Source organism: Phasianus colchicus, chromosome 3 (genome assembly GCF_987193195.1).
Source record: "Phasianus colchicus chromosome 3, bPhaCol1.hap1.1, whole genome shotgun sequence".
Lineage (NCBI taxonomy): Eukaryota > Metazoa > Chordata > Aves > Galliformes > Phasianidae > Phasianus > Phasianus colchicus.
This window is the reverse complement of record NC_143438.1, coordinates 28423493-28437488: the sequence shown is the minus strand read 5'-3', so window position 1 is coordinate 28437488 and position 13996 is coordinate 28423493. Positions and strand designations below refer to the sequence as shown.

Sequence of the window (13996 nt, the reverse complement as noted above, 5' to 3'; positions counted from 1 at the left end):
CACGAAGAAAAATACCTCCATTACAACAATACCAACAGTATAAGAATAATTTTAGTGAATTGTTTCATGATTTCTGATTTCTTGGGGACTGCTAAACACAGCTTCAGTAGTGGTAGGAGGTCTTGAATCAGGCCCAGAGAATTCAGAGAATTCAGTGAAGACATTCATATTCTCCTTGATTCTATCTCAGCTTTCAATTTAAGATATTTGCGCTAACCAAAAGGGCAAAAAGTATATTATTTTTGCCGTTCACCTCCATTTTGCAAAGAAACTGCTTAATGCACTTGTATCAATTAAATGTAAATGCATCTGAAAATATGAATAGAGAAAATATGCCATGCAGTTATATATGTAGCAATTATACATTTTAGCAGGAGATGGTTTTTTTTAAATTGATTGTGATGGTAAAAGAAAAAATATTTTGACAGTTTTATGGTACTGTTTTTAAACTATTCTCTGAACGGTCAATAGAAGGAAAAAGTATGCTTGTTACTAGGACATGGACTTAAGTACTGTGATAAATTAAGTTAGTAGTATGTCAGGCTCTAATATTTTTGGACCTCCCAGCAAATGTCTGTCAAGATTTGTGCATTCTGCTCTTGACAAATACGACTGTGGCCAGGAAACCTTGGAGCACTTCACAATGGAGTAAAAGTGTTTTTTTTCTACAAGTATGCATATATTTTCAGCCATGCTTGTTGTGATATTGTTCCTTACAGTTCTGACTACTGATAAAAACATTAATTTCCAAAATTCCACACGAAGATCTGCAGTCATGAGATATACAAGAAAGAGAGAAAACTTCAAGAAGCACTGAATTCATTATTTTGCTATTACAGAATATTATACTAAATTATAATTTAAAAGAAAGGGGAAGGAGAAATACAGCCAGTTCTTCTGTTTAGTTACAGTTAATTGTAGTATTTCAAAAGTTTGAGTACAATAGATGTAGTAGGCGTGGCGAGGAAACGGTATGTGACGGGGTCAGGTTTCCTATGCTCAGGGCTTGCCAAACGCTGCCCCACAATAGGACAGCAGGTAAGCAAGGGGTGTGGACAAAGCGGGACAAGAATATTTAAGTGCCTACCACATTTTAATAAACGCCATTTTGCCTCACACACTCTGGGGTCTGTGTGAGCATTTGGTCCCGGCCCGGTTGGGGTCGGTTTCGCTGGCAAGTGGCGCCCTCGGTCGGCAGAGGACGAACAATGAGAGACTACTACTACAAGTGGTGACCCCGACGTGATCTGCCTATCGAGGGTTAACCACCCGGCGTGCCCGTGAAGCGGAGAAGAGCCTGCGGAGTGGCGGCAGGTCGCTCACGGAAGACACATCGCGGAGAAGAGCCTGTGAAGTGGCGGCAGGTCGCGTGTGTAACCATGGAACAGATTATTAAGGTACTTTTGCAGTTTTGTAAGGACTACTGCGGCAAAAATACCCCTTCAAAGAAGGAGGTAGCCGCGGTGCTTTCGGTTTTAAAAAAGGGAGGGGAGCTGGACTCCCCTCAGCAAGTGCTGGATTCGGGTAGGTGGGATTCGCTCACCTCGGCTTTATGCCAACGCGCCATGAATAACCAAAAGGCTGCTGAACTTAAAACCTGGGGCTTGATACTTGGAGCCCTTAAGGCGGCTAAAGAGGAGGGTAAGCTTAAGGTGGAAAAAGGGGTGGAAAGGGCTCCGGGGGGCGGGTCTTTGCTACCTTGCAGTACTGACGACCAAAGCGTGGCGGACAAGATGGCGACGGTCGCCGCGGCGAAGGGCGGGGAAGAGGAACTCCCGACCGCATGTCTACCAACCGCTCCGCCCACTCCGCCCGCTCCGCCCCCGCCCTACCCTCCGCGGTCGTTATATCCTTCTTTGGAGGAAGAAAAGGCAAGGGCGGGGCTTCGTCCCAAAGGGGGGAGGGACGGGCGTCTGCTGACTGATTGGGCTAAAGTAAAGGAGGAGGCACAAGACCGGGGCCTTGCAAACCCGGAGGCATTTCCGGTAGTGATTTCCGATGATGATAATCCGATCTGGGTCCCGCTGGACCCGAAAGCGATAGTGAGGGTGCTTGAGGCAGTTGAAAAGAAAGGATTGAAGTCCCCCCTGACAATGAACGCCTTGGAGACATTAATATTGCCGGGACCCCTGTTACCATACGATATTGAGAATCTGATGCGCATGATTTTGAAACCGGTGCAGTATACGCTTTGGAAGGAGGAATGGCAGGCTAGACTTAGACAAATGCTGGTTACAGCCCAGAACGATCAGGGGAATCCGCTTCACGCGTCTAACCTGCAGAGACTGACGGGTAGTACGCCGGGTATGATCACTGCACATGCCCAGCTTACGGAGCTGAGGCCCGGGGAACTAATAGCCACTACAGACGCTGCCCTTGAGGCGTTCAGAAGGCTCGCAAGAAATGCTGAGCCGTCTACTCCGTGGACGGAGATTGCACAAGGTCCCACTGAATCCTTCCAGGATTTTGCGGATAGGTTGATCAAGGCAGTGGAGGGATCGGAGCTGCCTAGGGCAGTGCACGGCCCCGTGATCCTGGATTGCCTCTATCAAAAGTCGAGCTCGGACGTACGGGCTCTATTACGGGCGGCGCCAGACAGGTTCCACACCCCCGGTGAGGTCCTTAAGTATGTGATGGACAAGCAAAAGTCTCAATCATCAGTGGCAAGCGAGGTTGCTGCAGCGGTAGCTGAGGTGATGCTAGCGCATGGGGTTGCCGGGCGGCAGAGTCCAGATCGCCCGCCTGGGCCATGCTTCAGGTGCGGTCAATTAGGTCATTTCAAGGCACAGTGTAAAAGCAACGGGGGTATAGTGTGCCAAATGTGCGGGAGGAGAGGTCACACTGCACCGCAATGTAGAGCTCGTGGGCTGCGATCTCGAGGTAGGGGGGATGAGGGTCCCTCTTACGATTCACGGGATTCTCAGGAAAGGCGGGCTTTGGATCTAGGCCTGCCACTAGCTGCGCTATCGTTGAGCTGCGGGGAGCGCCCCTTGGTGAAGATTACAGCCGCAATTACGGAGCTTCCCGCTGGCTCCCCAGGGCCGCGATCTATTTTCCTTACCGCCCTGGTGGACTCAGGAGCGGATGTGACGGTTTTTGCGGAGTCCGACTGGCCGCCCACGTGGCCAACAGGGGCCACTCAAACTATAGCGGGAGTGGGGGGAACTGCTCCAACGCGGAGGTCAGCCAAGCAGATCGAGATAATCGTGGTCAACAGAGACGGTTCCCTGGAGAAGCCCGTCCTGCTGACCCCGCTGGTAGCGCAGGTACCGGGAACCCTGTTGGGGCGAGATTACCTGCGGGGTGTGTCTGCTCGGATTCAACTGCAGGCCTTAATTGCCCGGTGGGCAGGCACAGATCCGCGGCTGAAGCCATACAACGAGACCTCTTGGACTGTGGTCAGTCCTGTGAACACGGAGGCTTTCTCCATTACTTCGGGTTATTGCGGGTATACCAAAAATGAAACACGGGTCTTCACAGGGCGCAATACAACCTGCTTGTCAAAGGGTGGGGTCCTTTCTAAATCTAGCGGTAGATCCTCATTTAATTGTACGGCAGTTTGGGACTTTTATGGGTATGGGTTCACTTTCAAACGGGGGGTCAACGAGGTGCTATGGAATAACAAAACGGCTAAGGCGTTGCCCCCTGGAATCTTCTTGATTTGTGGGGATAGAGCCTGGCAGGGCATCCCGCACAATGCCTTAGGAGGACCCTGTTACCTAGGGGAACTGACATTACTGTCTCCGAATTTCACGACATGGATGCAGTATGGCCCGAGCATCACGGGTCACCATCGTCGCCGAAAGCGTTCGAGCCCTCTCCCGGAGAATTGTAACGATGAGGTAGAGTTATGGAGTGCCACAGCACGGATATTCGCATCATTTTTCGCCCCTGGGGTTGCTGCAGCACAGAGCTTGGCTCAGATAGAACGCCTAGCATGTTGGTCAGCTAAGCAGGCGAATTTAACAACATTAATATTGAATGCGATGCTAGAAGACACAAACAGCATTCGGCATGCGGTGCTGCAAAACAGAGCAGCCATCGACTTCTTGCTCCTGGCACAGGGGCATGGATGTGAAGACCTAGAAGGAATGTGTTGCTTCAATCTTAGCGACCACAGTGTATCCATCCATAAAGCGCTGAAAGCCCTGCGAGACCATACAAAGAAGATCCAAGTGGAGGACGACCCCATCGGGGACTGGCTGAGAAGTGTGTTTGGCAGCTTTGGAGGATGGGTTGCGAAAATTATTAAGGTAGTTGCGCTAGTATTGCTCGCAATAATTTGTATTGCGGCCATTTTGCCGTGCATAATCATGTGTTTCCAGAATTGCCTCACAAGGATCATGTGGCAAGTTATGGACCAACGGATTCTGTATCACAAAACGAAGGAACAGTTGTGAGAGATGTACTCGCGTTGCGATCGCGCTGTTACGGGATATTCCTGAGCATAGGGAGGGGGAGATGTAGTAGGCGTGGCGAGGAAACGGTATGTGACGGGGTCAGGTTTCCTATGCTCAGGGCTTGCCAAACGCTGCCCCACAATAGGACAGCAGGTAAGCAAGGGGTGTGGACAAAGCGGGACAAGAATATTTAAGTGCCTACCACATTTTAATAAACGCCATTTTGCCTCACACACTCTGGGGTCTGTGTGAGCATTTGGTCCCGGCCCGGTTGGGGTCGGTTTCGCTGGCAAGTGGCGCCCTCGGTCGGCAGAGGACGAGCAATGAGAGACTACTACTACAAATAGAATTATAACATTTTAAAGTGGTGAGTAGTACAAACAAATTTAATTCCAATTCTTAGGAATTAAGTAATTTGAAAATGAATGCATTCCTGTAATCTTAAGGCAGTTCAGACTTGGACTTTATTTGACAGCTTTAAATCTTACCATAAAAATGAGAACACAAACAATTTACAGTTAGAAGGAAAAAAAATTGCATGCAGGAAGCTAATATACATCCTTTACCTGCTTAATTTTCTCGGTCAGTAGGAAAATGTAAGATTTTTTAATGATTATTATCAAGGAATGAAAGGATGAAACTAAGTAAGCAAGTGGAAGTTTCTTTTCATTGACTTAGCTTACTGAATCATGTGCAGACTGCTTTGAATTCTTTTATGAACACATATATTCTCAGGTGTGCATATTTAAACTCAATAAGATGAAAATACTCTTTCCAAAACAAGTTCTTTGTGGATATATCTTTTTCTGTCTTCTGAATGGTCCAGTACAGAATGTGTCATCTGCTCTGTCTCTGAGCAAAACCAACACCTAAAAAAAAAGTCTTCATTATTCTTCAGGAGGTGATATCAATGTGTGAATGCAGTGCAATGAAAGAAGTGAAGCAAAATGAAAACTGTATAGATACTGCAAAAACATTCACAACTGAAAATAATGTTGCCGTTCCCCAAGTGTACTGCCAGCTATACAGTCCCTTGATAAGAGACAAAAAAATGAGACAGTTTCTCTTTTCTGTAACAATCATTCTGAGCTGATCCACAGCAGTGCTGCAGGAACAGCACTAGAATGTTCCTCAAGTGTAAAAAGAAAAATCTGAGAAAACAAGAAAAATAAACAGTAGCCTTTCTCCTGTGTTAACACCAATACAGCTGCAATTTTAAACAAAGTTCATTCTTCCCTTCATTACTGTGTCTCTGCAAGACACAGAGAATGACCATTAAGATCTCAGTTGATTTGCACAAATATTGCTTACTTCATTTCACCTTCTGCCTTCATACTAATGCATGATCAGGTACATTGTCTTGCTCATGTAGATTACATCCTCCAGTTTACTCTGTAATCTCATGCTTATTAATCTTGTTACATTTTTACTGTATGAAAGATTTTTTTTTTCTTCTGTTTCTTCTTTGCACTCTGAATACTTGCAAGTAGATAGACATTCTGCTAAATTATTTGATTCACAGAAAAAAAAAAATCTTCTACTATGTGCCTGTGGTACATTATGAAATAACATATGTACTCACTGTAAAAATATTATTCAAAGTGCTAGACTAGACTGGTGGAAGTGGAAGACTAGACTCTTGCTATACAAGATTAACTAACCATGACTATTTAAGTTTTAACTTTGGATCCCAGTTTTACCTCTTCTTCTGATGTTATAATCACTATGTTTTCATAGACAGACTGGTTATTTTAAGGAAAAAAAATCCTTAACAATATGTCAAGAATTGGTAGGTGTTCTATACTAAGAGTTTTCAGTCTGAATTGACTTAGATGAAAAAAAAAAGTCTGGAATGTGAGTGTTATTGCTGTCTAGAGAGCAAACCAAATTATAGACAGATTACATCCCAGATCAACAAAAGTATGTCTTGCCTCAAAATAGATTTCGAAGTGATTTCCTGATCTCTTTGAAAATGTAGGAAGCCTACCAAAACCTTGCAAAATGGGATGTTTACGCATACAGAGACAGTAGTGGATATACCACCATGACTGTACTTAAGAACCACATCCAAAGTAGCACATGTTATAACTGAAAAGTCAAGAGGCAATTGGCATGGATTAACTTTATAGCTGCAGTGGAAAAGAAAGATACCAGTTTATCAATGTGTCAGCTCCTGTGATACAGACAAGAAAGCAGTGTACTCACTTTATGTTTTGGTAGGGAGTGTAATCTTAGCTTGAATGTTCAATCTGAATATTACAAGCTCAGACTCTGGATGGGAAAATGACTGGTCTTCGAATGTTCTTTGCTTAGACTATAGACATAAGATAAACCAAAATAAAGAGGGAGAAGTATTGTAATATTAAACAGGAATCAAAATTGGCATGAAAGACATTCGTGAATTAAACTACAGTGGTGAAATAATACCACCAGAAAACTTATGGTTTATTATTCATCAGCAGTACACACAAAAGACTGCATCACAGAATGCAGCTGATCAAGGCCCCACTGATCACCTGTTAGAAACAGGAGCTATCAGATCTGACTTGGATTATGTGAAACATCCAAGTGATTTAAAGCCTTTTCTCAAGAAGCATTAGAATCTGTACCAGATGTAATTTAGCCAGGGACACACTAGCAAAACTATATGATGTTTGCAAGAGCTGAAGAAACAAAAAAAATTGTGTAGTTTCAGTTTGGATAGGATTCTGCTTTCAAGCGGGAACTATTACCTCAAAATCAGATAACAATAAAGCAAAACAAGAATTGTTGCAAGAAAGAAACCAAGTGCCATCAAAATCAATGTTAGCAGCAAAATAAAACTAAGCCTGTAAGAAAAAAAAATATTGTTCAGGACTGTTGCAGAAATCTCATGGGGACAGGATGCACCCTGCTCGACCACAAGTACAAGCTGTTGCAAATCACAGCTCCTTGGAGAATATTCCTGGTGACCTGTAGAATTCTGAACTGGCAAGTCTGTAGTATATGATGACAAAATTACCAAGGTCTGCCACAAAAATCATATGAAATCCCAGAAGAGAAATTCATCTAGCAGTTTTGCTTACATCATTTCACAGAAGTGAAAGATAGGAAAGTAAAAAAAATAAAAAATTCAGACGAACAGGTACCTGTAATAATAAAACTTTTACCAAGTATTTAGCCTGTAAAACAACTTTCTTTGAGCAGGATCAATAAAATACAGAAAGTTCATGGAAAAGTAAGGTACATGAACTGCCAGAAATTATGTGATGTAGAAGAGTTGTATGTGAAAAATTGATCAGTTCTAAGAAAATATTTGTTTCTGATTCCAGAGAATGTGCCCTATCAACTTGTGTTACATAGTAACATGGCACAACAGATGGGCAAAATTTCTGTGCTCTTGTGGAAGCATGGAAAGTGGCCAGGTTGGTGTAAAGCTCAGGAATAAAACTGGGTGCAGCTACGTTGTTCATGATACATCAAGCCAGGGTGGCTCCAGATCTCAACATAATTAGACCCCACTCAAGCACAACCTCTAGATAATACCTTGGCTGCAGCTACAAAAAAACTCCTGATGTGGAACTTAAAAAGCATGGAACAAGCAAACACTCATTTCCTCATGCAGTTAGTTACTCAGCAGGAACATCAGTAATACATAGCCCAGACAACATGTTTTTGCAGGAGGGATATGTTTATTCTCTTGACATTTGAAATGTAGAGACCCTCTACTACAGATTTGATGATAGCTTTTCTGTAGATACACTGTTAAGACTATAGAGATTATGATATTACTCTGAAAAGGCTATTACTTAAAAATCGTCTCCAATTTACTCCATATCATATGGAATTCCATGGTGTTGAGTTTTACAAAGGAAACAGAGTAAGAATGAAGAAAAAAACATTGCACGTCTTCATGTATTCTTGATGTTTATAAATGGAAATGGGGTTTTAAATGCATGATTTATTTTCCATATATAATTAAAAAAAAAAAAAAAAAAAAAAGAGAGAGAGAAGAAAAGTATTCAAGAAACATTTAGAAAAACAAAACAGCAAATAAAATGTGGGGAATTTCAAATGTACGTAAGGGTAACAGATGTCAAGTTGATTAAGTCATAAAGGCATATAAAAGTAGAAGGCATTTAAAAATGATAAACAATCTTCAGAGGACTCAATATCTATAAAATCAGTCTAATTAGTAGAGTTTAAAATAGTTCCAACTCAATATGAATTGCACAGGACAGTTCAACAAATTGTATGGAGTTCTTCAAATTTCTGGGCAGTAAAATGGTACTAGACCATTTGTTCACTAACTGAATACCTGGAAAATAATGTTTGAATATGTTAACTGATGTGTAGTAGCAAACTAATTGTAGGAATTAAAAATAATCCTTATACTATTTTTAAGGGTACTTTTTTTTTTTTTTTAAATGAAGAAGTAATTTCAGTGTTTATGGTTTATTCAGTGAAGACTCCAATAGATATCATATCACTACAAACTTAAACATCTGCAGTTCTCTGCTGTAGTTTCTTTTCATCAGTTTGATATTTGTTTTAGACATGGTGAAATGAGTAATTGAAACCAAACAATATCCTTCCAACTACGGTCTAGATTTCAATCAGGATTTTTAAAAGTTGAACTGTTTAATGCTTGTTTCTTCTGCATATAGTCTGCTTATGAATTTGTGCTTTTCTGTGTACCTGTGTTTCTAGGAGACTAGAAAAAATTTAGTACAAGGAGGCTACTTCTATTTATATATGAAATTTCTGTGACCTCATTTTGTCTACTATAAATACATATTATACTTGTGATCCATACATGTAAAAGACTTATCTGTTTTTCCCTTTTTGTTCCTACACTGAATTTTTCCTAGACAGATCAATAGGTTATCACAAATGAGGTGTGAACTGAAAATTTATAAGCCACATGACAGATGACAGCTAGTGAGACCAAAAAAACCCTTCTTTGTTTCAGTAATACTGTGAAATGCACTGAGAATACTTACAAACATGGAGTGCAAGCCCTTCCTGAAGATACTGAATCTTCTCGTTCTTTGCTCAAGGTTAGTAACAATGTTGGCTATAGCAATGTAGATGTAGCTTCACACAGAAGGTATTTTTGGACAAGATTTTCATACTGATGATGTTATTAGCATTTAACTAATTTAATTTAATTTTGCACTTCCTGTACTTGTTGTTTTATAACTTACTTGTTTGTACCCTAAAATTTTGTCTTACTATTTTAACAAAAAGTAGGATTGAAAAAAAAAAATCCACAACTCAGTTTTCCATCAGTAAGAGAAAACACCTTTGTGTCACTCAGACAATTATTTCTGAAATGAACATTTTACAATGGTAAATGACAAGAAGAGAAATCTCATCTGGGAATTCTTTGATTTCAAGAGCTTCACTAATAGGATTGACTATCGCTCATTATTACTGAAGTCAAATACATCTAGACAGTCAAGAATGATTTGCTGGAATCATGTCCTGCTTCCTATTTGAGTGTCCCTTTCAAACAGATGTCCCTCTCTTAGGGTGAAAATCAAATACTCATCCAGTATGTTCTGCTGGGTTCCAGTAAAAGTACTTTGTGAGAGCAGCTGACTACATAACACCAGGAAACTGGGTAATTTCTTTAAACACATGTAAACCACTAGAGAACATTAAATATAGGTTTCCCATTTTATCAGTTTTTCTGACGTGTTTGTTACCTTTGAAGGCTTTAGCCTGTATCCTCACGTTCTGTTGTGATGCTAAATCTAATAATACTTGCAGTGTGAATCAGCCATGAATATACCCTGAAATACATCACAAAAACAGGAAAAATGGAAAAAAACAGATCACCACAACAAAGAGAACTATTGTGTCTTCAATGGTGATGAACTAAATGTCTGTCAGTATTCTAAAATTTTCAAAGGCAGGGAAGAGTATCAGAGAACAAGTAGTACTGATGTTCCCTTATTTGCTTTATTAAAATTTCCCAGATTTTCTATTAACGCTATTTTTCCTATTTCCTGAATGAAGATTTTTCACCTTATAAACAATATAGTTTAGAATTTTTACTACAATGGATGGAGTTTATAGAACTTTGTGTGTTATTTCTATTGTTAGTTAAGCAATTCTCTCAACAGTTTCCCTATTCTGACTCTAGCACTATTAACTTAATACAATTTTCTAATTTTCAGAAAATAATTCTCAGCCAGTTTACAATTTAATATGTTCCGCATATAGTTAAAGATGAAGTTATATTCAGAGAACTTTGCAGAAACTTTTTGTTGCTAATGTTTAAGGCAAAAGTCACTAAAAAAAAAAAATCAGGTTTTGACAAAGACTGTCTAAACTTGAGTCTAATAATTAATGAGGCCTGAATGTCACACACAGTTTGTGGGCTGAATTGTTTTTGAAGACTTATATTTACCCTTTTTCCACAGTATAGAAAGCAGACTGACAGCCACAATGAATTAATTAGCATAAGGTAATGTAAAGCATGAAATAACGAAGATTTTCAGTCAGTGAGAACAAAGTAAACATTAGCACATAGGCTGCTGTCAGAGAGTAACTAAGACTCTTTGACTTTTTAACTGAGCTTGCCTTGCACTAGGTTTCGCCTTAATTTTTTGGTGGATATCTTAATTCAAATAAGCAATTGGTCAAGGAATAAAGTTAGAGGATGCATTTGATAAAGGGAAGAACCAGCAGGAAGTGAAAAAGAGGCTTTTTAGAAGGCTTCTTTAGAGAAATTATGTTGAAGTCAACATGCTCCTACTAGGGCAATTAAGTGTACAGGAAGTCTGGAAAATAAGGGAGTTGAGTAAACATGAATATTATTTTTCATGTCATGTTATGAAATAGAAGAACTGTCACTTTCTGAGACACAAAGGTATAGCTTGAATGTTTTCATTGTAACTGAAATGCACAGAGGTAAAACAGAGGACGAAGATAATGTCCCAACTGGATTTTCATTTAAAAATCTGGAGCACGTCGCTGTCATAATACCCTGCAAATACTGTTTCTCAAATCAGAACCCTTAAAATTGTTTAGAAAAAAAAAAAATCAAATTGAAATGCAGTTCAAAAGCAAGTCTCAACATTAATTCATCAAGAATAGACAAAATCAGAAATTTTTTTAATAAAATATATGCCTTTCTCTGCCCATCTAATAAATCATACAGATATTTTTCATTGGATGCTGAATTCCTTTATGTTGATAATTCAAAAATTCTTCAATTTTGTTTTGCTGTATAGTTCCAACTTAATTGGTGCCCCTTGTCTTTTTATCCTTCCTGCTAAAGTTTTCTGATAATTTTTTCTAGATGTTAGCATTCATTAAAACTTTCAATCATTAATTTTTATTACTCTATGCAATAATACATGGATAACAAATTAGCAAAATTAATGTGGATGATATATTGTAAAAAGCAATAAAATGATCTGTTTTGAAAGATCAGAATGTTTCAAGAACAATCTCTGGGTGAATAATAAAAATAAATTTTAACTTACTCTTTTTCTATGATTTTTTGAGATGAAAAAAAAAAAAAAAAAAAGAAGAAGGAAGTTGAGGATGTTATGTTGCACAGAAGACAAGATAAGACATGATAGAAGAAATTACATAAATAACACAATACATGACCAATCAATGTATAATTGAGAAAATTCTCTTCTTCATTTCTCTTCAGTCGAGAGTTTCTAACTAAATAATAAAGGAGCTGCTGGAAAATAATATTTATTTTTATGCTGTAGCACCAAGGTTCATTTGCTTCAAGCTACTGATAGGCATATGAAGGTACACTAGATTTGTTTTGTCTAAGACTCCTCTGATTTAAATAGATTTTCTTATGCTATCAAATAATTGTATCTATCATGAACTTTAGTGCGCTGATGCAGAAATCAGTAGGTCAGGTGTCACCCCCGTGACACACATTTCATAAATAAAACGTCTGTAGTACAGCATCTTGCCAGGAGCAAAAGAAAGATTTTAGTGAACTGCTAAGACAGGATGCTAATCTGTCTTCTCACAGAAGAATGTTCCTTATCTGTTATGTCCAAACTCAAAATACATTAGTATAGTAGACACTTACACCAGCAAACTCGGCAAAGGGTAGCATACGACATGTACCCACAGGTGACTGGTAATGTAATTTTATTCATTTTCAATCAAGACATATTCAGTTTAATTTAGATAGCTGTTCCTTCTCTGCCACTGGGGCTTGTGGCAGTGGATGCAGCAAGCTGTATTAGCATAGATATTAAAGTCACTCATTACAAGTGACACTGTCAGAGAAGGCAAGACAGCACTTCCTCTATGTCAGCAGGTAAAACAGTGTCAAACTTGATCTCAAAACTGTATTTCTGTATCTGGATATATAATAGCTACTAACTACCAGTCTCACAGCAGAAGACTGATTTAAATGTATTATATGCATTTGTATTGTAATTTTATCTGAAGAGATGATGTTCAGTGATAACTGCCTATATGTTCCTGTATTCTACCTTACCTAAAAAGAAAGGTATCTAACTCATTCCTGTCATCAAAGAAACTATTATTTCATACCACAGCAACCTTAAGAAACTCCTGTCAAGTTTAGCCTATTAACTTTGTACTTTACCAGCATTAAGTGCAAATGGCGACAGGCAATCATGTCCTTGAGCAGTCTACAATTTCAGTAAATGAAGTAGACAAATAATTAGGAGAGGAATAGAGAATTGAAGTGGAGAAGTGATTCCCTCATGAACATCATAGCTCTGACAGTATCTACAGGGTAACAATCTAATCCTAAAAACAATCATATGTTATTACTTGAAGCAAAAAATTTAAGTGAGACTATTCACATTTTTATCTGAAAGCTTGTGAAATGTCTTTTGTTTGATGAGATAGAGTCACAGAGTCTATAATATATATATACACACACACAGGAGTATATCTATTAAGAGTGACAAAGAAAGAAAAGGATATCACCTAATGATTTACTCTTAAAATTATAGGTTTATATAGAACTTTTATATAGAAATTCATTCTTTATTACACTGCTGTATATTTTCTCTGAAAATACAAATATTTTATAATACTATATGAAAGACATTTCCACACAGAGATTGCTCAATTTGAGACCCTGATAAAAGAACAATCATAGTTTTCAACATGGCTAATCTAGTGAACTAAAGTTCATCTTACCAGATTTATTTATAAGCCTTAACATTTGGCAGTCACTCAGATGACCATGAAACTTAAAAATGCTATTATATAGGGTATAGTTTTGTATTTTTTATTTTTAGGTTACACTTTCTGCTCAGATAATAAATTTAAAAATAAACAGGGAGCTTTCATTGAGACCTAAAATAGAAAGCAAAAATATGGATAAGAAAACCTCATCCAATCAAGAAAACCAAGATCACTGACAGTTGAGAAACCAAGACGCAGAGACTGTAACTGGGTTGAGATCAGAATTCTCTGCTTTGCTTTCCAAAACTCCAGTGGAATTTGCAGTGCTTATGGTCCAAACCTCCATGCCTGAATTCCAACAGGATTTGTGTTACCCATCATGTACAAACCTACTCCATGCCTCATGCCTTAAAGTTCTCCAGCAAGGCATGTCACCATCACCGGCCTGAGTCTTCTGC

At 39.1% G+C, this 13996-nt stretch overlaps 1 protein-coding gene across 1 annotated transcript; it reads left to right on the top strand.

Moving 5' to 3' along the window:
* The first annotated feature begins 949 nt into the window (after positions 1–949).
* On the top strand, positions 950–4633 carry LOC149918477 (uncharacterized). The gene has a single exon (XM_090137186.1). It carries the CDS (start codon positions 1380–1382, stop codon positions 4398–4400), a length of 3021 nt encoding a protein of 1006 aa, XP_089993312.1. The 5' UTR covers positions 950–1379; the 3' UTR covers positions 4401–4633.
* The last annotated feature ends 9363 nt before the right edge of the window (positions 4634–13996 follow it).